General features: G+C 39.8%; 2 protein-coding genes across 2 annotated transcripts; both read left to right on the forward strand.

The window, feature by feature from the left end:
• The first annotated feature begins 387 nt into the window (after positions 1-387).
• On the forward strand, positions 388-12,528 carry map3k2 (mitogen-activated protein kinase kinase kinase 2). Its single transcript, XM_058403270.1, has 17 exons — positions 388-826; positions 2,785-2,857; positions 2,947-3,059; positions 3,138-3,178; positions 3,603-3,702; positions 4,038-4,151; positions 4,392-4,473; positions 4,729-4,859; positions 4,973-5,052; positions 5,128-5,195; positions 5,278-5,370; positions 5,659-5,880; positions 6,007-6,155; positions 6,586-6,717; positions 6,809-6,938; positions 7,186-7,363; positions 7,756-12,528. Exons 2-17 carry the CDS (start codon positions 2,854-2,856, stop codon positions 7,973-7,975), a joined length of 1,857 nt encoding a protein of 618 aa, XP_058259253.1. The 5' UTR covers positions 388-826; positions 2,785-2,853; the 3' UTR covers positions 7,976-12,528.
• Positions 12,529-14,015: 1,487 nt separating this feature from the next.
• LOC131361742 (sterol 26-hydroxylase, mitochondrial) lies at positions 14,016-22,212 on the forward strand. The gene is made up of 9 exons (XM_058403271.1): positions 14,016-14,305; positions 17,461-17,651; positions 17,805-18,004; positions 18,315-18,512; positions 18,608-18,771; positions 19,380-19,546; positions 20,607-20,688; positions 20,778-20,984; positions 21,074-22,212. The coding sequence occupies exons 1-9, from the start codon at positions 14,075-14,077 to the stop codon at positions 21,188-21,190; spliced, it is 1,557 nt and encodes a 518-aa protein (XP_058259254.1). The 5' UTR covers positions 14,016-14,074; the 3' UTR covers positions 21,191-22,212.
• The last annotated feature ends 1,877 nt before the right edge of the window (positions 22,213-24,089 follow it).

Here is a 24,089-nt window from a genome sequence, read left to right on the forward strand (position 1 = left end):
AAACCTTACCCAAAACCTTACCCAAATCCCAACCTTCACGTCTGTTAAAACAAAAACAAATCTCAAACAGTCTTATTTAGGAAAATATGGCCTGATTTTCCTAACAGCCTCAGCACTTTACTAAATAACCGGAAAAAATATTCTCTGTGATTTTAATTACCCCTGGTGACCACTTGATGGCGGTGTGATATGGAGAAATAATCAAATCCACCGAAACGTGTCGTGAAGATCAAAGGCACGAAGAGCGCAAATATGCGCGTCACCCAGGGTTGTGTTTCAAATCACTCAGACTTGATACTTAAGGGCACTACATTGGGTGATGTTTTAACCTCTGTGTAGTGTGCTTGAATAGGGGTTTTGGAGAGATTTGAAACACGAACCCAATTTGTGTAGCGCTCGGCCTGTTCCACGGACTGTAACCGTATTCGCGGGGGGAGCGGAGCAGCTTGGTGTCTCGGGTCGTGTCGCGTTGGAGGGTTTTTGCATGTAAACAAAACAGACCGAGAAACGCTTGATAGCTCAACGTTAGCTGTCCCAGTCGTTTTTAGACGTGTTTTATGTAGATGCGCGCGCACTGGCACGACCACACAACACACATCTCCATCAAATGTCATAAGTTATTGAACTCTTTAGTTAATTAATGGCCTGACGAAATTATGCGAGGCTACGGCATGCTAAGCTAATTTCTGCTAAGATATGATATATACACAGGCCTTGCACTGAAGTTGAACTTCTAAACGGACTTTATAACTTGTTACATTCGCGCGAGGCCCGCACTTCCAGGGCCGTTTTGGATGAGGAAGTGAACTCAACACAGACAACCCAGGTGAGAAGCATGCTTGTTTTCTGTCGTATTTAATTCCTCTTATACATTTTAATCGCAAAGATCTGTAATTAACTACATTTGTATGGTTGGCGAACGTATTCGGCTTGCACGGACGATGCTAGCGTGCTGGCTAGCTAGCTGTGTGTAGTCTCGCGCGACACTGTAGAAAATTAGCATAGTTGTAGCGGCTAGCTATGAAGCCCTGACTGTCTGACTTACAGTATGTTTATTTAATTCAATGAATACATCCTCAATAACGACGTTTAATAATATATTAATATTCAACACCTTTCCTAAACCAGACAAATAGCTAAAGCTGCATTAGGAGTATGCTAGCGGTTCAGCTAACTGACATGACGGACAACAAGCAAGCAGGCTGGCTAATTCTTCTGTAGTTTAGCTGCATTTATATTCATTCGAACTAATACTTCACATTAACATCGTTAATATGCCTAAATGTAATAATATTTTAATTGTTCAACAATGAAAACATTATGCTAGGTGCTTATGCTAGCTCGAGTATTAGCCTTAGTTTGCTTTTAGGCTTCTTCTTTTTCTTTTTTAATAATTATGTTAATTCCTGGTTATAAAGCGTTCATTTGTAAGTCTGTTTAATAAACCTATATTTGTCATTAAGGATTTTGCAATGGTCAGCACGTTAGCGAACATAATTTAGCATGCTAAACAGCTAGCACCGGGCAAAACTTTGACAGCAAAGGGAAATAGTTTTCTCTTCACGACTTGTCAGATTTATAACTTTTTTCTTATCTAAAAAGTAAAGACAAGACTCTACAGCTGAATAAAGTACAGTTTCAGAGCTATCTTTGCCAACTGATACCTTTATTTATCCAAATGAGGGTTTGTGTAATTAAATATGCATGCATAAATTTGCATAGTTAATCCGTAGCCTTTTAATACAGTTAGAATACTACTTTCACTTTTTCCTTCAAACAGGAAAGGTTGTTGTTAAATAGTTTTATTTATGGATGCATCACTGGAACCAGATGTAGGTTTGATAATATGTTCATTATTAGTGGTCATGCTTGTAACATAAAGAACTGCTCTGATGCCACAAAGCAGAAAACATAAAGCAGGTTTCATTTAAACAGGAGAGTGTGAGGCTGACTGACCTGAGCTCACTGAGCATGAGCGTGGTCAGTAAGAAAGCTTGCAGACGAGTGCACTTCATTTCTGCGAGCGCTGAGACTTGCGAGACCAGCTACAATTCACAGTACTTTTTCATGTTTCATGACAATCTTGTACCGCTGTAGACGCTCGGGTTGGCTGTTAAAGTTGAAGAAAGTTTAAAGATACCTCACTCTCAGTTAAAGATACTCTTTATTCAACATAATATTCTAAAAATAAGTAGTTCTTTACTAGCAGAACAGCAGAAACGGATCAAATAAATTCCACAATGCCTCCGATTGCTTAATACGAAGTATTTTTCATTTACCTAACAGTATCGACAAGCATAGTCCCTAATTACTAAGAAAATACCATGGCAATATAACTAATGCAAACCCAAAGCTAATTAACATTTTGGGAAATTCCTATTCAGGCGAGTGTACTATTCTGTAGAATAGGAATTAACAAGTAAAATTTCATGTATTAAGGTCATCTCAAAACTGAGATTTTCTTAGGTATATAAAAAACATTACTTTCTGCTGTAGGTAGTGGGGTTTTATCAAAAAGAAAAGGAAAAAACTTGTAGGAATTTTCTGTATTAGAGAATGTGATGGTCACAGGTGACAGTTTTATTTCTGCAGTTTAGTATAAAGCATGTAACAGATGCTTTATTATTAATGTGAGCAAAATCATTTGTAGTGTCTGCCTTTAAGAGTAAACATTGCACACTAATAAACAGCGTTCTTTTAATTCAGTTCTACGTTAAGGCAAAAAATTATGAAACACATGTACTTTAGTGTAAATCTTTTAAAATGTGCTCTCCGTGTATGTAGGATAAAGGAACCCATTTGATGGGCAAATCCTCTTTCCTGAACTCCTGGGGCAAAATCTGAGCAGCGATCATGGGTATGTACAAAATTACCTAATACCATCTCCATGCGTTGTCTTGTTATTGGAAAAGGATTTATTTCAAATGGTTGTGTTTCTGCCGACAGACGAACAGGAGGTTTTGAACTCGATCATGCAGGACCTGGCTGAACTGCAGCGCTCCAGCCGGTCAGCCATGCCTGATCTGGGAAAACCTAAAGCCTCATCCCCCAAGAACCAGGTCTGTTTTACCCTTTTGTCGTGTACTGAAGATAGCAGATATAGGGGAAGTACTTTAACAGCGCTTTCTTTCTTACAGAATGATGTTCGGGTGAAGTTCGAGTACCGAGGAGAGAAGAGGTATTGACTTAACCTTATAAAAAGCTCTTATTCACAATTTGCTGGTGGTGATATTTATACATCCTCTGAAAGTCGTCTATTGGCTTCTACAATCAAGGAGTACATCTACTTCTGAACTATTATCATTTGTTATGAATTGGTTCTTAGAGGTTTCTTGCTCTCTCCCAGCTGTTGACACACCTGTGTTGATTATTCAGTGTCAGTATTTCCTCTTTTTCAACGAGAACAGAAATGTGCAGTCTCTGGGTCTTTATGGACCTCTTTAGGGAATGCTGACATACAGAACAAATACAGTGTATACAGTTTATTAACTCTGTGCATTTATGTGTTAATGTACTGTGTGTGTGTGTTAAACAATGCATAATAGTATTGTGTGTATGCATGCACACATTATAATATGTTCCTCTTCTGTCTGTTGTTTCAGGATTCTGCAGTTTCCTCGACCTCTCAGGCTGGACGATCTGAGTGCCAAAGCTAAAGTGGCGTTTGGTCAGACGATGGACCTGCACTACACCAATAATGAGGTATCAGAGATCAGTGTGCACGTGTACGTCAGACCTCGTAGTTAATACTGACCCGACATCTATGTGTATGGAAATAACTCATCATGCATGATTAGATCATAATGCGTAATCATTTTCAATAGAATAATGATTCATTTTTTTGAATTGAAATTAATCAGAAATTAACTGGAAGATAAACTAATTTTCCTTTTTTCTGTTTCACCTTTTCTTTTTTTTCCTTTCACTTTCTCTTTTCTGTCTCCTTTAATTTGTACACTCTGTCACTCTGTGTCTCTCTCTTGCGCGCTCTCTCTCTCTCTCTCTCTCTCTCTCTCTCTCTCTCTCTCTCTCTGTAGCTGATCATTCCTTTGAGCACACAAGATGATCTGGATAAGGCTGTTGAGCTGCTGGATCGCTCTGTTCACATGAAGAGTCTTAAGATACTGCTGGTGCTTCCAGCATCTTCTCAGGTCAGGCAGAGCTTATTTAGTATATTTCACTCACCGTTATTTAATACGGATGTCATAAAAATTTAGAATAGTATAAAAATGTCTGCAGCATAGGGCATATCCTTTATGAGACGAGGTAAACACAAATGGTAATTATTCTCACTAAAGTACATGCCGTACAGATAGATCTGTTTTCAAAGGCCCTATTCACATAATTTATTGTTTGTTTATTTGTTTTTCTTACTCCATTTGCTTTATCAGAACTCTCTCTCCGGTATGAATATGTTGCTGACTCACGAGCATCTGGACAACACGGACAGGAAGAACATGCTGGCCCTGATAGGTTAGTGTTGAGTCAAATTATGTACTTCATGTACCTTTAGTGACCTGATTGAATGAATCACTCCGGTAAATGATTGCAGTCAAGTCATCACTCCATATAGTCATGAATATATCAATATAGAGATCGGGTTGAATTTGACGTTCTCTATGTAAATTAAGACAAATGTGTCTTACTGCCTACGACTACGACATTTCTTTCTTTTAAAGATGAGATTAGATTCAGTTAAATGGGATACAATCTGCTGTGTCTGTGCAGGATCTCAGTCAACAGATCGCAGCTCTCCTCCTCCAGGCTACATCCCTGATGCTCTGCAGCAGGTGGCCAGAAACGGCTCATTCACCAGCATCAACAGCGAGGGAGAGTTCATACCTGAGAGCATGGACCAGGTGATGACCCATTTATTGGCTTTTTTTTTTTTTTTTTTTTAATATAAAACAAGCTTCAGCACTTGTTGGGGTCAGGGAAGGTAACTATAACATCTGTGTGTTTGCATGGATAGATGCTGGATCCACTGTCCATGAGCAGTCCTGAGAATTCAGCATCAGGCAGCTGTCCTTCACTGGATAGCCCTCTCGACAGGTATTTTTAAAATGCACACACACACTCTCTCCTCTTCTAAAATGGGGCTTACAAATGACTTTATTTTCCTTATAGTGATACCTATCCTAAATCGCGCATGCCTAGAGCTCAAAGTTACCCAGACAACCATCAGGACTTTCCGGGTAAGCTTTTATATACAGCAACAACAAAAAGAAAGCATTTAACTCGTAACAGGAGGAATAATTTAAAGTCTCCTTGTTTCAGAATGTGACATTCCAGTATTTGAGAAGTCAGGGAAAGGTGGGACGTATCCACGGAGGTACCCCATTCCCTTTGGTCTGCAGGACTATAGTGACGGTGAGGGATCGTTTACCTACTTTAATGCTTTTTGCCTTTTTTTTTTTTTTATATAGTTAATTTTCAGAAATTTCCAACATTTTGAAAATCTGTATAATTGTTGTAGCTTAGAACTATCGCTGGCTTAAGTAAAAATGGGAAAGAAATCAAGATTTGAAACCAAAACTGTGAGATAATCTTTAAGTTTCTGTAAGGTCTGTAGTGTCTGCTCAAGAAATCCATAAATATCTAAAAATAAAACATTAGACATGAGTGTGTTCAATTTCGTTTCTCCTTTCCTTACTGCAGGTCGTAAGACATTTCCACGAGCACGGCGAACACAGGGACACGGTTTCCGCTCACCCATGAGCTTCAGTCCGACAGACCAGAGCCCGAGCACCAGCAGTGGCAGCAGCATTTTTTCGCCTGAACTGGAAGAGCCAGGTCGTCGTCGTCGTGGTAGCGACATCGAACCCAACCCTAGCACCAACCCAACACTCTCTGTCATGGACATCAGCCCGCCCAGTCGCTGTAGGTTTAAGAAAAATTTAAAATTCCCCTCTTATTTTGTGACAGGTTTTGTTGCATTAATGCTAACGTGACATAGACGTAACGTGACGTTTCACGAAGTGTGTGTGTGTGTGTGTGTGTGTGTAGCTCCTCGTGCCCCCACAAACTGGCGCCTGGGAAAGCTGCTGGGTCAGGGAGGTTTTGGTCGGGTCTTCCTCTGTTACGATGCTGACACGGGCAGAGAACTCGCCGTCAAACAGGTCCAGTTCGACCCAGACAGCCCAGAGACCAGCAAGGTTAGAGATGAACACATTTGCAATGTAAATATAATACAACGTTTATAATTTACTCAAAAGAGTAACAGGGCTTTTGTGTAAGTTTAGGTCTTCACTGCATAAGTATTCATTGTTAGTACTCTGAGAACATCATCCTCACAGTGAAGTACGCTGGTAATAGCACCATGCCCAGAGTTATGCTTGGCCCTTGGTTACTTCTATGATTAATCCTTATCTTAACCTGGGTACTGACCAGTCACACCCTTTGAATATTGTGGGATATTTAATGTAAATTATATATCAACAGCATAAAATCCTAATAAATTCAGTAATAATTTCAGTTGCATGTTGGAACACTACAGAATATGTAAATATTTCACAGGAGTCAATATTTATACAAGCCACTGTGTGTCTGTGTATTTGTCATTTATTGGTCTTTTCACATTTTAAGGAGGTGAGCGCATTGGAGTGTGAGATCCAGCTCCTGAAAAATCTTTTTCATGAACGCATAGTCCAGTACTATGGCTGCCTGCGGGATACACACGAAAGAACTCTTTCCATCTTCATGGAGTACATGCCTGGGGTAAAACGCAAAATCTGTTACACCCTCTGAAGCCTAACCTTGTTAAACACCTTCGTCTGATATGCGATGTTTGATATGTTTGTTTTCTCAGGGGTCAATTAAAGACCAACTCAAGTCTTACGGCGCACTGACAGAAAATGTCACGCGTAAATACACACGACAGATCTTGGAAGGAGTGTGTTACCTGCACAGCAACATGATTGTACACAGAGACATTAAAGGTGAGAACATAAGACACCCACAGCTTGACAGACATGACAGACACTTCTGCTCACTTCTCACAAACCAATCAAAACACTGAATAGAATTGAATTGGAATTATTTCGCACTAGTTACTGTAGTTGCTCCTATTCTTTGTAAGCAATGCTTGGTTATTTATTGACCAGAGCACTTTCCCTGGTTTGTCGCTCACACTTCCGTGTATTAGTTTATAATGGTATTTTTCTTGCTTGCCTTTTTTCCTGTCAGGTGCGAACATCCTGAGAGATTCAGCCGGGAATGTGAAGCTAGGCGACTTCGGGGCAAGTCGTCGGCTACAGACTATCTGTCTGTCAGGAACGGGTATAAAATCAGTGACGGGAACGCCATATTGGATGAGTCCAGAGGTCATTAGTGGAGAGGGCTATGGAAGGAAAGCTGATATATGGTAAGCGAAAATACCTGTAATGTGTAAAAAGTATACAGTCAAGTATACTTATAAAAGTATAAGTATAAGGTGGACTTGTTGCAGTGTAATGTAAGGACTTCACTGCAAGGGGAGTCAGTATTATTGCATCTGTAAGTGCATTGGCTTTGACTTACTCGTACTAGGCATTTTTAAGTCACCTGAATTATATCAGAGACCAGCACTTGCACTACCTACACTTAAGATGGTCTATAGAACTCTGTTTATCGAACACTGTTCTTAAGCAATTCATGTTCATCTTGCAACCCTTGACAACTTCTTGTTCTGTCTTGTATGACGAGGGCTAGCATAAACGCTACGTGTATCAGATCTTTATCGTAATGATTAACAGTTATTCGCTTTTATTTCTGCAGGAGTGTCGGCTGCACCGTAGTCGAAATGCTCACCCAGCGTCCTCCTTGGGCGGAGTTCGAGGCGATGGCGGCCATCTTCAAAATCGCAACCCAACCAACCAACCCTACACTCCCAGCTCATGTGTCTGACCACTGCCGTGACTTCCTTAAACGCATTTTTGTGGAAACAAAACAACGGCCAGCTGCTGAGGACTTATTACGGCATTTGTTCGTTCACTAACCCCGTCCTGCCCTCAATCACTGAATGATTAGGGACAACCCTAAGTGTCTGCCCTTTTCTACACTTCGCCCAGCCTGCTGTAAAGCTCTCCCATTGGCCCAGAGAGAATGGGGGATATGGCTTAGCAGACAGGGGCTTAACACCTCTGTTGGTGGAGGATAGCATTTGGGAGCAGCTTGATTCTGTATGAAAACATTGCACCTTAATTTCACTCAGGGGTAAGTACCCCTAAAGACTAAAGGAGTTTTGTTATTGTAGATTTTTCTTACTTATGAGTTATGCGAATTTGGACTAGGAGACTAAGCTCCGGGGAGTCTCGTCAGCTTCTAGGCTCATGGGATGAATCTGAGAGGCTATCTCATTCCAACACGACCCAGAATGTACTGTCAAGCCCAGGAGAGGGCTGGTGTGCCATCAAGCTGCTAAAAAAAAAACAAAAAACAGGCAAATCTATGGAAAAAAAATCAGACCACAGGGTGTTGGGACTCCAGCGTTACTCCTCTAAGTTCTCATTCTCTTGCACAGTTAGTACAGACCACAGACACACTCTCACTTTCATCAATATCTATACTGTAGATTTTTTCACTCACTATGCTGTACAAATGTTAGTTTTTGCTGTATCTCCGTCTCGCTCTCTCTGTGTTCACAGTTTATCAGACAGTGCCACTATTTTTGAGCTGTAGGGTCAGGCAGGATTGTGACTCGGTTATTTCGCTCACAATCGATGTTGCTTTTTCTTTGTGCCTTTTAGGTTTGTGGAAACAGTTTTGTGAGTCTGTGCTCTCACGCCAAGTGTGATCGTTCAGCTTCAGACCTTTAGACGTCTTCTCCTCCTCTTATTCACTGCTTCATTAACAAACTGACTCCAGGTCAGTTCCTTAAGCACTCCTTTGCCTTCCCGTGACGCAGTGCCGTAATCTTCAGTGTAAGCTGAGGTCTTTTTGAAAGACGTTCGTTCGTAAAAGCCAAAAACCCAGAGCACACACACTGGGGTTGGTGCCTAGTGACTAGTATCATGTCTTTAAAGGAAAAATGCACACTGAATGACTTGCATATTAACATATGTGATGTGTTTTAGGGTGGACTTTTCCTTTAACAGCAGTATGAATGTTATTTATTTGAAATTGGTGATTGACTGAATACACAAAAGGCTCGTTTAGATTACAATTCATCTATATGCATTTTTTTAATGCCATGTCTTTTGAAGCCAGCAGAATTCTATAGTATTATTTTTATTCCTTTTTTTTTTCTTTTCTTTTTTTACAGTACCATACAATATGAAGAAAAAATATAAAATTTGATTTCAGTGTTTTTGTTCATTATAAACAGACCTCAGAACGGCCATCGTGAATTCAAGTTCTCATTAATGCTCCACAGTACTTGACCATTATATATTTTTTTTTAACTGAAACTGACCTCACTATCCCACGAAAGTCTTGAGAAAGGTTTTTTTTTTTTATTTTTTATTAAATTCTAAAGCTTGTTAAACCTTATTAATCCATTACACACACTTGCACACACTACTGCAGCACGCTTAGCGTCTTCGCCTTGCCTTTTGTTTGCAGATGTGTAAATCAACGTTTTGTCACAGCAGTTGTTTTGGTACATCAGTGCCTAGGTTTCAGCCATTTACTTGACTTTCTCTTCTCTACCTTTTTCTCTTCATGTCCTGGGTCTCGGCAAAGCTCTTTGGAACAAACCAGAGTTTGTTTAAACCATTTACAATGCCGCTGAATTTTCCTAATGAGCTCAGCCTTTTAACAAAGTACGAAATCAAATGAATGTAATGAAGTGATGTTTTGCCTGTAGGCCCTGACTGATCTGAACTGAGCTCCCCATGCACGGGAAACCTGTGGCCATGTTTACATGCAGACATTTCCACTAATCCACACAAATTCTTATCTATTTACCTTAAAGTCAGCGATCTGGTATATCTCCATTTACATGTATGTTACATGTAATCTCATCCAAATTTCTTCTCATCACAATTATAATGAGAAGTTTAGTTTAGTGAAGATTTTAGTTACAGTGGAACCTCGGCATATTGAATGCCCTCACCTACGAATTTCCGCCTTAAGAATTGAATTTTTTCAAGATATTTGCATCAGCATACGAAGCATTTTCGGCGTACGAACGAACTAAGTTGCGTCTATGTCTGGGAGCTGTTCTTCCATCAGTGGAAAGCCAAGCGAAACGAGTTTATGAATTTTATGAAAGCTGTTTTGAAAGAGTCAACCCATGGTGCCAACGTTGCCTTCAGCATACGTTCAAAAGCTAGGTGATTTTTCAGCCGTTTTTTGTTGACCGATTGCTGGCTTGGGTGATCTGTTCTATTTTTAGCCCAAACTTGGTGGCACGAATTCCTGTGAGGACCCTTGGAAGTTGGTGATATTTTTGGGTGGCTGGAACAGATTATTTTCGCCTTAAGAACCCAGAAGGAATTAGATTCGTATGCCAAGCTTCCATTGTATGGTAATGTTTGCACCTGAACATGGCTCTTGATCGAGTGTCCATTTCTCCCTCACATACCGCTGTGATGAACAAAACCTTGGACGTGAATTCGCACATTAGGTATTTTGGTTTTAAGAGTTATTTAACTTTTATTACATCCTCAAGCTGAATCTGATGGGTTGCATAAAAAGCTGCTGCTGTTATTTTGGTCACACGTTTTTATTCTTGCCGAAAGGAAATAGCGGTGAATTGATGGTACGTGTTCGCTCGCCGATCTATCAGTAGTGCTTCATTGAATATAAAGCAGTACTGTAGGGTATCACCTCAAATCAGTTAGCTTATATGGATTAGCACTAGGCTGCTAGGGTTGTTTTTTGTGTGTGAAGGCTATTTTAATAAATTTGAAAGCTCTGCTTTAAGGAGTTTGGGATTTTCCATCGGCGCTGTACGGTGTGGATCATTAACGCTGCCGTGTAGATGGGGGCGGTATTGACAAGAACCACAGGAAAAGTAAAAAAGCCTCTAAGCTGGTGCTTCACAAAGCCTCTGGAGAGCCGTTAATAATTGAGATGCAACTGTTTCACTCCAAAATGATGTTTACAGTTTTTTGTACTCCAGATTCTTCAGTTTACCGTTAGAGACTCGGAGCCTGTTCGGTCGTTCGAATTCATTACAGTAATCACTTCGACACCCTCTGTCAGGTTAATGCAAGGTCAGGTGCAATCCAGACCCCTCCCCTTTTCCTCCTCCACACTCTTCCCACTTTCCAGACCGGTACGTCGGGGTTCCCTGAGCCAAGAGCACTTTTTTTTTTAATAGCTATATTGCGTTCCATGTCGTGCTTAGCTTTAGCCATATATCTCAAAGTCAAAAGGTCAGAATTGGAAAGTACTCCTGGTTTAAGATGCTATTGAAACACAGTTTTTTTTTTTTTGTCTTGACCTGAAACGGAAAGAAAGCATTATTCAGTGTCTGCTAGCGTACTCGGTGTGCAGGCGTTTGTACCGTATGTACGATCGTACAATCGTCTGTCCTTTTGATGTTGAAATTTTTGCACATTTTTGAGACCATGATTTGTACACTGATTTTAATACTTTTGCCAGTGAATGTTTGGCACATCGTGTGCATGTGTGTGTGTGGAAGAGTGTGAGTAAGATTTTGATTGTATGTCGATACAGGGAACAGTAGGATTCTCTGACACGGTGTGGTAGGAAGAGCCGAGCTCGTGCAGGAATGTACCGGTGGCACTGTTCGTGTGTTTGCGTGTACGTCTGCATCATTGTGTGACTTGTTACGATGCAGCCTGCAGGATTTGACAAGCCAGCGCCATCTTCCGATTTCAACACTTCCTAACAAACTCATTCCTAATCAGCTTCACGTAACTAACAGGACAGGCTTTCAAAATAAAGTTCGTTGTGCCACTGCTGCCACTCCTGAATGCACTTTTTGTATGGGTGTGTGTATGTTGTGTGTCTGTATGTTGTGAATGTGTGTGTGTCAGACCTTTTTTCTGATTCGAGTATTGCCAGTGCAAAGAGCACTGTGCTCAATGCCTTGCGCTTTTGACTACACAAATGAAAAGGAAAAAAAAATGTAACCAAAAGGGGGGAAAACCCAACCAAAATATATATAAAAATGAATAAATAAAAAAAAAAAGAAAGATTTTCTTTTTTTTCTTCTTCTTTTTTTTTTTTTTTGACAGAGTTCACTTATCTGACTCGAAAATCTCTTGTCTGCTTTGTCTATGGTACGAGAAAGCCATGTTTATAATTCAATTTGGTTTGTGACCAATACGCCTGTTTATATCAAAATCTGTATATCAGTGCTACGCATAAGTTTTTTTTTTATATATATAAATATATATAAAAATATATTTTATTTTTTTTCCTTTCCTTTTTTTTTTTTAAAAAAAAAAAACAAAACTCAAGATTATATGCATGATAGGCATTTGAATGGCCCCATGAGGTTGTTTGACCTGCTATGAAAGCAGAGCTGATTGGACAATTTGCTGGACATCATGAGATTTGCCTGTAAACGGCTGGCACTTTGTATAGTGTTGCTAATAATGATGAAAATAATAATAAAAAAAAATATTTATTTCACATTTTTTTTGGTGTGCTCCTGATTTGTCTCAAATTTGTTGAATATTTTATACTGCAAAACGAAACCCTTGTCAGTAGGTATTTTAATTGCTATCTATTTTAATTTTTCACCTCAATTTTTTTTTATTTAAAATGAATTTCTGTTTTTACCCCATGTGTCTTGATTGAGCAATAACACCACAGTGGCTCATCACCAGCAGGAGGCAGTAGGATTGTGTGGATTGTTTCTACAGACCTTCAGTGGAAAGTAAGTGAAGGATGAATAACAGAAGGGTTGATTATTTTCCAATATCAGCATGTCTGGAAGTTGAAATTCCTGTTACAAAAGGATAAAACACTATATTATAGTACTGGTAGTATGGTAAATGTATGGTGTAGTAGCAGTGGCAGTATTAGCATAGTATTGCTTTATCATATATAATAATTACTAATATGCAAGGTATGCAAGGTATGCATCGCTTGTCCTCTCCTTCTCTCCTCCTTTCAAGCACCAGATCAAGGCTTGGCTACATCTCTCAACTGTACAAGAGTTGGTAGTTACAGCCGCTCGTCAGATGGGCACCCCCCCCTTCCTCATTAATTTATTAATATTAGTAGTCAGTATCATTATATATAATAATTGTGCTGTTAGGATCAAGCAACAGTGGCAGATATGACATTACATGTTTTGTGCTTGGATTTGGGACCTGCAGTGTTTACAAAGAGGTTCGTGTTGTTTGGTTTGTGTCTAAATAAATCTCTAAATCTCTATTCATTGGCCTTTAACATCTTCTTTCACACTCATTCACAATCTACAGCCCAGTCCACCTGCCTGCTGTGTAGACGGAACTCGGGATCAGAACTGAACCGTGAAGCTCTATGGATCTATCTATAGCTTTGTATAGAACTAGATGGAATCATTTGATTCTTGAGTTTTTGCTGAATCAGCGGATATGTCCTACACTTTCCATCATAATAAATAAGTTCTTAATACCAGGTGCGGTCATGCAATACTCAGTGTCAAAAGATTAAAAATGTGGGAAGTAAATTCAGTTCAGTCGGATGTAGTGAAATGCTTTTTACGATTGTCCTTCATATAAAAATAGAGCCAATAAACACTAAGGTGGTGGTGGTTGTTGTTGGTCTTTCGGCTGCTCCAGGTTCCGGGTCGTCACATCGGATCATTTGCACACAGAAAAAAAAATGTTGTGCAACATTGTAAAGTGTAAAAATGTAATGCAAATTGTGTGCAAAAGTATCTGAGGTAGTGGGTGTTGCAACATAGAAATGAGTCTATTGCTGGGATGGTTGAGGTTATCTGGTCATCTGGCCTGTTTTAAGGGAGATCAAAACAAAACTAAAGACATGGATGAGTGTTAGCTCTGGAAACTGCCTTGAGTGCTGGTTCTATCTAGCCCCAGCACTGACAAAAAGGAAAAAGCGTTCCTAAATCTAATCTAATCTGATTGTGGGCGTGGTTAGGATCCGCCTTCTGGTCACGCCCCCATCTATTTACAAAGATCAGGCATTTTTCTAGAGAAACCCTCAGTGATTGTGTTAGTTCATCATGGCAGCCTGTAGTGCTTTCAGACCGCTAAGACTGGCAGCGAGGCACAGTCGGAAAATCTCCTTAGGTCAAGATCTCTTAAAGTCACACACCGGAGACTTGAACCGTCAAACTGCTACGGTTTTACCGGAGAACTTAAAGAGCATGGATGAGCTGCCTGGTCCAAGTCTCTCCTCCACTATTTACTGGCTGTTCGTGAAAGGATATGCAGATAAAAGTCATGCATTACAGGTTGGAATCTTCTTCTCCTGCTGCTGTTATTACTAATACTGCTACTGTTATTAATACCGCTTATGCTGCTACTAACGGTAATTAACTACTACTGCTTCCGACATTATTACTACTTTATTACTACCTAGTAGAGCGCGGTAAATTTAGTTAGATTCGCTTTCGATTGCCACTGTTCTATAGAGTCGACAGTGTTACAAAGATACCTTTACCACGATTAGTTTTAACAATATACAAGAACTTTATATCGACATGAAAATAATTTTTCACAACTGCCATATCGTATTGTAGCAGCGAATTTAAACCGGAGAAATCTCTGACGGATTACTGCAGCGATTGATGCGTAAGGGACCGTCTGAAAATTCCACAGACTGGGTTTAAAACGACCAATGTATTTTAATGAAAGTGACTTTTACCTTATAAAATAACACATTGTCAAACTGTAAAGCTTGTATTACCCATAGTGATTTACTACAGGTGACATTTCTCCAATACCTTATTTCATATACTTACAGTACACAATTATGTTCATAAACTACTGTAAGTACCCAAACGGCTGTTCATAAAGGTTGTAGTACATTATTGTTGTAAGGTTGTATGTACAATAAGGGAGATATTGGCAACATTTCAGCTGTAGTAAGTCAGCCTTGTAACTACAAATGTGCTACAACCTTTGGAACACGACTAACCCCATTTTGATGAATTTCTTTATTTTTTTCCCTCTAAAAATATTTGTGTACTGTACATAGATTAGGGGAGGTATTGTCTAAGGTGACATATTTGCTCAATATTTTCAGTCAGTTTGCCCACAAGACATTTACTATGGCTTTGTAAACATGATTTGTATTAATTATTGGACTTCGTTTTGTACTGAGAGGTAAATTTGCAGACGGTCCCTAAAGCAGCCTAGGCGAATGATGTTGTTGATCTTTCGGCTGCTCTCTACGTGCCTGAGGGGTCGCCACAGCGGACCAACTGTCCGCACAACAACTTGGCTCAGGTTTTACACCGGATGCCCTTCCTGACGCAACCCTCCCATTTTATCCGGGCTTGGGATACAAGACACTGCATCCAGTGGCTGGGGTGGGGGCACTGGCTGGGACTCGAACCCGGGCCTTCGAACCTAAAACTAACTTTACCGCGCTTACCAGTAGTTATTACTAGAGATCCAGCCTCTAATGTTATTAACGCTGTTGCTTCTACTAACTCTTCATACTAATACTGTTTTTCTGCTGTTCCTACTACTAACCCTGTTTCTACTACTAATACTACTGCTACAGATACCATCCAGGCCTGGGACTGTTATTACTACTTTTCTTGTACTACTACTAACACTATTACTACTGTTATTGCTATTATTCTATTTCTGCTCTTGTTGATATTACTTCTACTGACTACTAATACTTCATCCGTCATTCCTATCACTTGTTTTTACTGCTGCTATTTGCTACTTGTTAATACTCCTACTATTCCTGTTACTGCGCCTCCCGATATTATTACTGTTCCTACTGCCACTGCAATTACCTCTGCTTCTGCTATTACTAACACTTCAAGTGCTACTGCAAATATAACTAACCCTGTAACTTACTTGTTATTAACGCTATTATTACTGTATTTACTGCCACTACTACTACTACTACTTCTATTATTACTACTACTATTACTACTATCACCTATTTCTACTGCTTCTGTTATTACTAACATGTTTACTACTACTACAAATATAACTAACCCTTTTACTTACTACCCCTGCTACTAATATTGTTATTAACATTATTATTACTATATTTACTGCCATCATTAGTACTACTACTATTGCAACTACTACTACTACTACTACTACTACTATATTACTACTACTACTACTACTACAACTATCACCTATTTCTACTGCTTCTGTTATTACTAACACAAATATAACTAACCCTGTTACTTACTACCCCTGCTACTATTGTTATTAATGCTATTATTACTATATTTACTGCCACTGTTACTACTATCACTACTACTACTTCTACTACTATTACTACTACTACTACTACTACTACTACTACTACATTACTACTACTACTGCTACTATCACATATTTCTATTGCTTCTTTTATAAGTAACTTTTACTACTACTGCAAATAAACTAACCCTGTTACTTACTACCTTATTATTACCATACTGTTCCTATTACTACTATTGTTGCTACTACTACTATCATCAACTTTTACTACCGTTTCTATTGTTATAAACACTATTATTACCGCTGTTACTACTACTGGTACCATTGTACAAATATTATAATAACCACCTGCTGTTTCTTTATATCTCAATCGAACGGTTCCATCTGAACAAGGAGTTTGCTATTTGTACTCCTTTTTATTTATTTTTTGTCCTTCATTTTTTTTACACCATAAGAAGAATGTCTCTACCTCATATAATAATAATAATAATAATAATAATAATAATAATAATAGCTTAGTGTTGATAGCAGAAATAAAACAAAACAGTAGTAGAAACTGAGTCTGTAAACAGCAGTGGTGCTTTTATTAAAGTGGAACACACAAAGGTGAAGTTACACCGATCAGGCAAAACATTATGACCACCTGCCTGATATTGGTGTCGATTCCTCCTTTTGCTGCCATGACCCGTCCTAAACACCTTTCTATCAGAACCAGCATTAACTTCTTCAGCAATTTGAGCAACAGTAGCTTGTCAGTTGGATCGGATCACACGGACCAGCCTTCGCTCCCCACGTGCATCAGTGAGCCTTTCCCACCCATGACCCTATCACCGGTTCACCACTGTTCCTTTCATGGACCGCTTTTGATAGATACTGACCACTGCAGACCGGGAACACCCCACAAGAGCTGCAGTTTTTGAGATGCTCTGATCCGGTCGTCCATCCGCCATTACAATTTGGCCCTTGTTAAACTCGCTTAAATCCTTACGCTTGTCCATTTTTCCTGCTTCTAACACATCGACAAAATGTTGACTTGCTGCCTAATATATCCCACCCACTAACAGGTGCCATGATGAGGAGATCATCACCGGTCACTGCTCAGAATGTTATACCTGATCGGTGTATACATGAGTGAAAACATAACTTAAAAGTGGACGGGTCCAGCTCGAAGTTCCTCAATGATTTAATGTTAACGTCTTTGTTACAGGTGGAGCACAAGCGCCTCTACGGTCCGATCTGGCGCTCACGGTTCGGGCCATTTGACATAGTGAACGTGGCGACAGCAGAACTCATCTCCCAGGTGATCCGCCAGGAGGGGCGCTACCCAGTGCGCACTGCGCTTCCACACTGGAAAGAGTACCGAGATATGAGGGGTCAGGCTTACGGGCTCCACGTGGAGTGAGTCTCTTTTAGCACTCTGCTCTCTTAATATTAGCATTTCCTAAAAACAAAGCTTATATCAGACCCGAAGTAGTCACGATCTGACAGGTCGGATGAGATGTTTATGTTTTTTTCATCTCGAATCTTGTTGTCGCATTTTGTTTTCATCAGGACCGGTACGGAGTGGTACCGAATACGTAGTGCACTGAATCCAAAAATGCTGAAGTTGCGAGAAGCATTCACGTTTGCGCCAGTCATTCATGACGTGGTCTCAGATCTGCTGCAGAGAGTGGAGCGACTGCGCTCGCGCAGCCCGGACAAGAGCACCGTGTACGACCTCGCCACCGAGCTCTACAAGTTCGGCTTCGAAGGTCAGAGATCGCTCTGGGGTCAAGGTTTCTTATGTTTAAAAGCAAAATTCAGTCAAACAAGATCAAATCAGTACAGACTTTGCAAAATAATAATAATTTTTGAATAATACATGAAAGGTCATGCAGAAAATAATCAGTGATTAGGGGTGCAATAATTCTAACAGAAAATATTATTTAGTGCTTCTGCGTCACTTTATCACATGAATTAATTTGACCTCATTTTTCCTGAAGGGTGCAAATAGATATGGAAATAAATATAAATGTATCTCTCTCTCTCTCTCTCTCTCTCTCTCTCTCTCTATCTGTCTAGGCATTTCCTCCATCCTGTTTGAAACGCGCTTGGGTTGTCTTCAGGAGGAAATTCCAACAGAAACACTTCGCTTCATTGCAGCAGCCAATAACATGCTAACACTGTCTGAGACTGTGCTGTTTTTCCCTCGCTGGACTCGGAAGATATTCCCTTTATGGAAGCAGTTCATCCAGGCCTGGGACGATCTCTACGATGTAGGTATGATGCTGGATGAGAGACATTTTTTTAATATGCAAGAATTCAAACCTGCTACAGTATGAAGCAACGTGTCATGTAAATGCGCTGGGCTTCAGCGCGGAATCTGATCGACAGGAAGGTGAAGCAGATGGAGGAACAGGTTCAGCGTGGAGAGCAGCTGGAAGGCATGTACCTCACCTACCTGTTAACAAGCAACAAACTCTCCCTGGCAGAGGTTTATATCACCATAACGGAGCTGCTGCTGGGAGGAGTCGACACGGTGAGTCTGCCTGCTTGGGGGTGGCGTTTATTCAGATTATTATATCACCATTCACTCATATGTTCAGATTGAAGCCAAAACCAAACTACCTGAGGGACAAAGATTCAGCCCCATGTTTTTTAAATACAAGCTGTTTATTTCCTCTCACAAAAAAAAAAAATTACAGCTTGTCAATGTTCCTGAGAAACAGGGTAGTTACTGAGAAACTCCTCTGCAGTGAAGACTCTCCCATGGAGGAAAATATACTGTTGCACAGCGCTGACACCGGAGAGTCCTCCTGTAAATGCTCAGTAAACATTGTTGCATTTTCTGGTTCCGCCATAACACGTTATGCTGCATATTTTCGTCTTTAGATCTGAGATAAGAACACTAACCCTAAAGCTTTGAGTTGTTTTTGGAAATCAGTCATGTTTGGAGTGAGAAACGTAAACTAAAATGCACTTCAGGCCACATCACACCACCCTGTTGTCGTTAAATATTTCCATAAACCCCAGGTGTTTTACTTCTTACTCACTCCGTCAAAATGTCGATCCCGTGTTTTTACATCTTGTAAAGAGAGCTATTCTACACACTGGAAGCGTGTTACATGAATTCTCCTCTCCTCCCAGACATCTAACACCATGTCCTGGACTTTGTATCACCTCGCCCGTGATCCCGAGGTGCAGAACTGTCTCTATCGGGAGGTGGTGTCTGTGTGTCCGGACAGGCGCTTGCCTACCACAGAGGACCTGAGCAGAATGCCGTACCTTAAAGCTGTTATCAAGGAGACACTCAGGTACACAGCAAGAGTCGTAGTTCAAGGCGCAATATTTATTTATTTATTTATTTGAGTGTGGAATTAATCTTCCTGGATCAGTTAATTACAATATACTATACGACCAAATGTATGTGGACGCCTGACCGTTACTCCTATAGGAGCTTGTTGGACATCCCATTACAAAATCATGGGCATTAATGTGGAGCTTTGCATCTATAACAGTCTCCATCTTTAAACAGAGATTTTTGCAGTTTGATTCATCACTCCGGAGAACGCTACAACACACATTTGTCCATAGTCATGAATTTATTGACTTTATTCACCATCAGGCGGAGCTGTTTAACAGTGACAGCACTCTACACAAGGAAGACAGAATGCAGCATCAAAACACAGCCAAATAGAGCAACAGTGACTTATTTTCTTTAGGATATAAATTGAGCACTTTGACGTGTGTGAGAGAGAGAGAGAGAGACATTTTGGTTGGGAATAAGTGATATATACCAAGCTAAAGCGCCGTAATTTGTTGATCTGTTATCCAAGATGATTAACAGGAGGATTTGATTCCCAAACAGCTCAATGTAGATTCAATTCCTGAGTCTTTTCCCTGAATCAAATCATCTAGATTCCAAGTGGCCAAATACGGTGTATTTAAGGGTCTATAAGGGTATAATAGTGTATAGGCTATAATAGAAGAATTTTGTATCTTTTCAGCAAGTTAGATTATTCAACTCAGCTCATCTTAAAAAGACGACTCCTTCAGATTCCAAAATGACTCATTGTAGTACTAGAAATTCCGAATCTCTTCAGCATGTCAGAGCATTTGACTCAGCTTATCCTAAAAGTTGACTCATTCATATTCCAAAACGGCTCACTGTAGTAATAGAAATTCCGAATCTTTTCAGCGAGTCAAATCATTTGGCTCAGCTCATTAATTAGAATCGACTCTTCCGGTTTCCAAACGGCTCACTGTAGTGCTGTGGTGATGGGCATCTGAATCACAGAGGCAGAGCTAAATGACCTGACTCAAAAGAGGTTAGTTTTTTCCCTAACTGTTGGCTTGTTATGTCTGTCTGTCAAGATTGTATCCTGTTGTGCCTGGTAACGGACGGCTCACCGTGGAAAACGAGGTCGTTGTAGGTGGTTACTGGTTCCCAAAAGAGGTAAAGCGACATATAAACACTTCACTTCAAAGCCTCTTATATGCTTTTAATGCACTCTAATGTGTAGCGATACCTTCCTTTTTTTCCAGACGCAGTTCCATCTGTGTCACTATGCCACGAGTCACAATGAGAACGAGTTTCCGGATGCTGGAGCTTTCATTCCGGAGCGCTGGTTGAGGGGAACACCATCACATTCCCAACACCACCCCTACAGCTCCATCCCGTTCGGAGTCGGGGTCCGGGCTTGTGTGGGGAGACGTGTGGCCGAGCTGGAGATGTACTTCGCTCTGTCTCGGGTGAGTCTCTGGGTAAAGTCTGGGATTTCATAATTTTATAATTATCTTATATAGTACCCTTTAATTCCTTCTTTCTCTCTTTATCCCAGCTGATGCAGCACTACGAGGTGTGTCCCGTAGATGGATCCACCGCCATCTACCCCAAAACACGGACTCTCCTCATTCCTTCCAAACCTATAAACCTTCGTTTCGTCCCCCGGACCTGAAGGCGGCGTTACTCACCAAGAGAATGAGAAAGACACAAACTTTTTACTTTTTTAGAGCCGTAAGTCTTATATGGTTTAAATGTGACAGGAAACTTTAGTGGCCCAGAACATAACAATTCCATTGGTAACCCAAAAAAAATAGATCTCCACAAAATAGGGTATCTATAAACTAAAATATTTCAAGATTAAATGCGTTAAAATTCTTATAGGATTTTTTTCGACCACACAGGATATTAAGTCTCTCAGAGATGATTGATTTTTAAACAATTCTTGCATATTTTCTTGCTTGCAGCACTTATCTAATACGCCCTGTGTTATCGCATAAAGCCCACTACTCATTACCTTTATCCTTGTCTTTATCTTGCAAAATATAGACTTTTCTGTGAAGCTCACGCATCATGGACTTTCCACTCCAACCCTGAGTCTTGAACGCTTTCTGCTTCTGGTCGTGGGTTTCTATTAATGCACTTGTTCTAATATAGGATTGCTTCCATAGCAACGGCGTACACAAGGAGCTTGTATAGCAGATGTCACGTTTAAAACTAATAGTAAACATTTTATAAAATTGCAGATATTAACAAAAATATAATAATAGGTTATATTTATATATATATATATAAATATAATATAGGTTTAAGGTTTCTTTAAGGAGATATTTCATTAACATTTATAGAAAGGCAGTGTACTGACACTGGAGACTCCTTCCCTAAACGGTGAATAAATGCCTTTGCATTACCTGGATTCTGTGTATAATGTGACAAACTGGGTTTTTTTGTGGAATAGTGCAAAGATCTTATGACCACTTTTTGTGGTGTAAGAGGAAGAAAGTACTTCCAGACATGCTTGTTATGGAAAACTAATCAACTTTAGGCTGGTAAGAGTAGCTCCTCTTCATCACACCACCATGTTGCTGAATATTTTCCTAACAGTGTTTTATGCCCAGTGTATTACACAGCTGGATCCAGTTATTAAGTGCAATAACCTGTATGCAATATCAATAAAATATCATAATTAAAGTGAAATATATGTGATTTCGACTGATTTAGACTCCTGTTGTGTTTGTGTGTTTTACAATTTTATCACTCTCTAGTCATACTATGACCATCACCCCTATAGGAGCTTGCTGGACGTCCCATTCTATGATAATGGCCATTAACGTGGAGTTTTGCATCTATAACAGCCTCCATATTCAAACAATTTTTTTCAGTTTGATTCATCACTCAATGGTATAATAGGGTAAAGGGTATAATAGAAGAATTTCATCTCTTTTCAGCGAGTCAGATCATTTGACTCAGCTCATCTTAAAAAGACGACTCCTTCAGATTCCAAAACGCCTCACTGTAGTAATAGAAATTCAGAATCTTTTCAGCGACTCATATCATTTGACTCAGCTCATCTTAAAAAGACGACTCCTTCAGTTTCCTAAACGCTTCATCGTAGTACTAGAAATTCCCGAATCTTTTCAGTGAGTCAGATCATTCGACTCAGCTCATCTTAAAAAGACGGCTCCTTTATATTCCAAAACACCTCATTGTAGTAATAGAAATTCCGAATCTTTTCAGCAAGTTAGATCATTTGTCTCAGCTCATCTTAAATCTTTTCAGCGAGTCAGATCATTTGACTCAGCTCATCCTAAAAAGATGACTCCGTCCGATTCCTAAACACCTCGTTGTAGTAATAGAAATTCCGAATCTTTTCAGTGAGTCAGATCATTTGACTCAGCTCATCTTAAAAAGACAACTCCGTCCAATTCCTAAACACCTCATTGTAGTACTAGAAATTCCGAGTCTTTTCAGTGAGTCAGATTATTCGATTCAGCTCATCCTAAAAAGACGACTCCTCCATATTCCTAAACGCCTCATTGTAGAACTAGAAATTCCGAATCTTTTCAGTGAGTCAGATCATTTGACTCGGCTCATCTTAAAAAGACGGCTCCTTTATATTCCAAAACACCTCATTGTAGTAATAGAAATTCCAAATCTTTTCAGCGAGTCAGATCATTTGACTCGGCTCATCCTAAAAAGACGACTCCTCAAATCTTTTCAGCGAGTCAGATCATTTGACTCAGCTCATCCTAAATAGATGACTCTGTCCGATTCCTAAACACCTCGTTGTAGTAATAGAAATTCCGAATCTTTTCAGTGAGTCAGATCATTCAACTCAGCTCATCTTAAAAAGACGACTCCTTCAGATTCCAGAACGCCTCATTGTAGTAATAGAAATTCCGAATCTTTTCAGTTAGTCAGATCATTTGACTCGGCTCATCTTAAAAAGACGGCTCCTTTATATTCCAAAACACCTCATTGTAATAATAGAAATTCCAAATCTTTTCAGCGTGTCAGATCATTTGACTCGGCTCATCCTAAAAAGACGAGTCCTCAAATCTTTTCAGCGAGTCAGATCATTTGACTCAGCTCATCCTAAAAAGATGACTGTCCGATTCCTAAACGCCTCGTTGTAGTAATAGAAATTCCGAATCTTTTCAGTGAGTCAGATTATTCGACTCAGCTCATCCTAAAAAGACGAATCCTCCATATTCCTAAACGCCTCATTGTAGAACTAGAAATTCCGAATCTTTTCAGTGAGTCAGATCATTTGACTCGGCTCATCTTAAAAAGACGACTCCTTCAGATTCCAGAACGCCTCATTGTAGTAACAGAAATTCCGAATCTTTTCAGTGAGTCAGATCATTTGACTCGGCTCATCTTAAAAAGACGACTCCTCAAATCTTTTCAGTGAGTCAGATCATTTGACTCGGCTCATCTTAAAAAGACGGCTCCTTTATATTCCAAAACACCTCACTGTAGTAATAGAAATTCCAAATCTTTTCAGCGAGTCAGATCATTTGACTCGGCTCATCCTAAAAAGACGACTTCGTCCGATTCCTAAATGCCTCATT

Source organism: Hemibagrus wyckioides, linkage group LG11 (assembly GCF_019097595.1).
Source record: "Hemibagrus wyckioides isolate EC202008001 linkage group LG11, SWU_Hwy_1.0, whole genome shotgun sequence".
NCBI lineage: Eukaryota > Metazoa > Chordata > Actinopteri > Siluriformes > Bagridae > Hemibagrus > Hemibagrus wyckioides.

What these genes read in the sequence shown, in the direction of transcription:
- LOC131361742 (XM_058403271.1), top strand. Translation starts at nt 14,075, where the DNA reads ATGGCAGCCTGTAGTGCTTTCAGACCGCTAAGACTGGCAGCGAGGCAC. An exon ending in TGCTGGGAGGAGTCGACACG is followed by an intron (nt 18,772 to 19,379) that starts GTGAGTCTGCCT and finishes CTCTCCTCCCAG; the next exon opens with ACATCTAACACCATGTCCTG. An exon ending in GTTACTGGTTCCCAAAAGAG is followed by an intron (nt 20,689 to 20,777) that starts GTAAAGCGACAT and finishes CTTTTTTTCCAG; the next exon opens with ACGCAGTTCCATCTGTGTCA.
- map3k2 (XM_058403270.1), top strand. An exon ending in CTGGATAGCCCTCTCGACAG is followed by an intron (nt 5,053 to 5,127) that starts GTATTTTTAAAA and finishes TTTTCCTTATAG; the next exon opens with TGATACCTATCCTAAATCGC. An exon ending in ACAGCCCAGAGACCAGCAAG is followed by an intron (nt 6,156 to 6,585) that starts GTTAGAGATGAA and finishes TCACATTTTAAG; the next exon opens with GAGGTGAGCGCATTGGAGTG.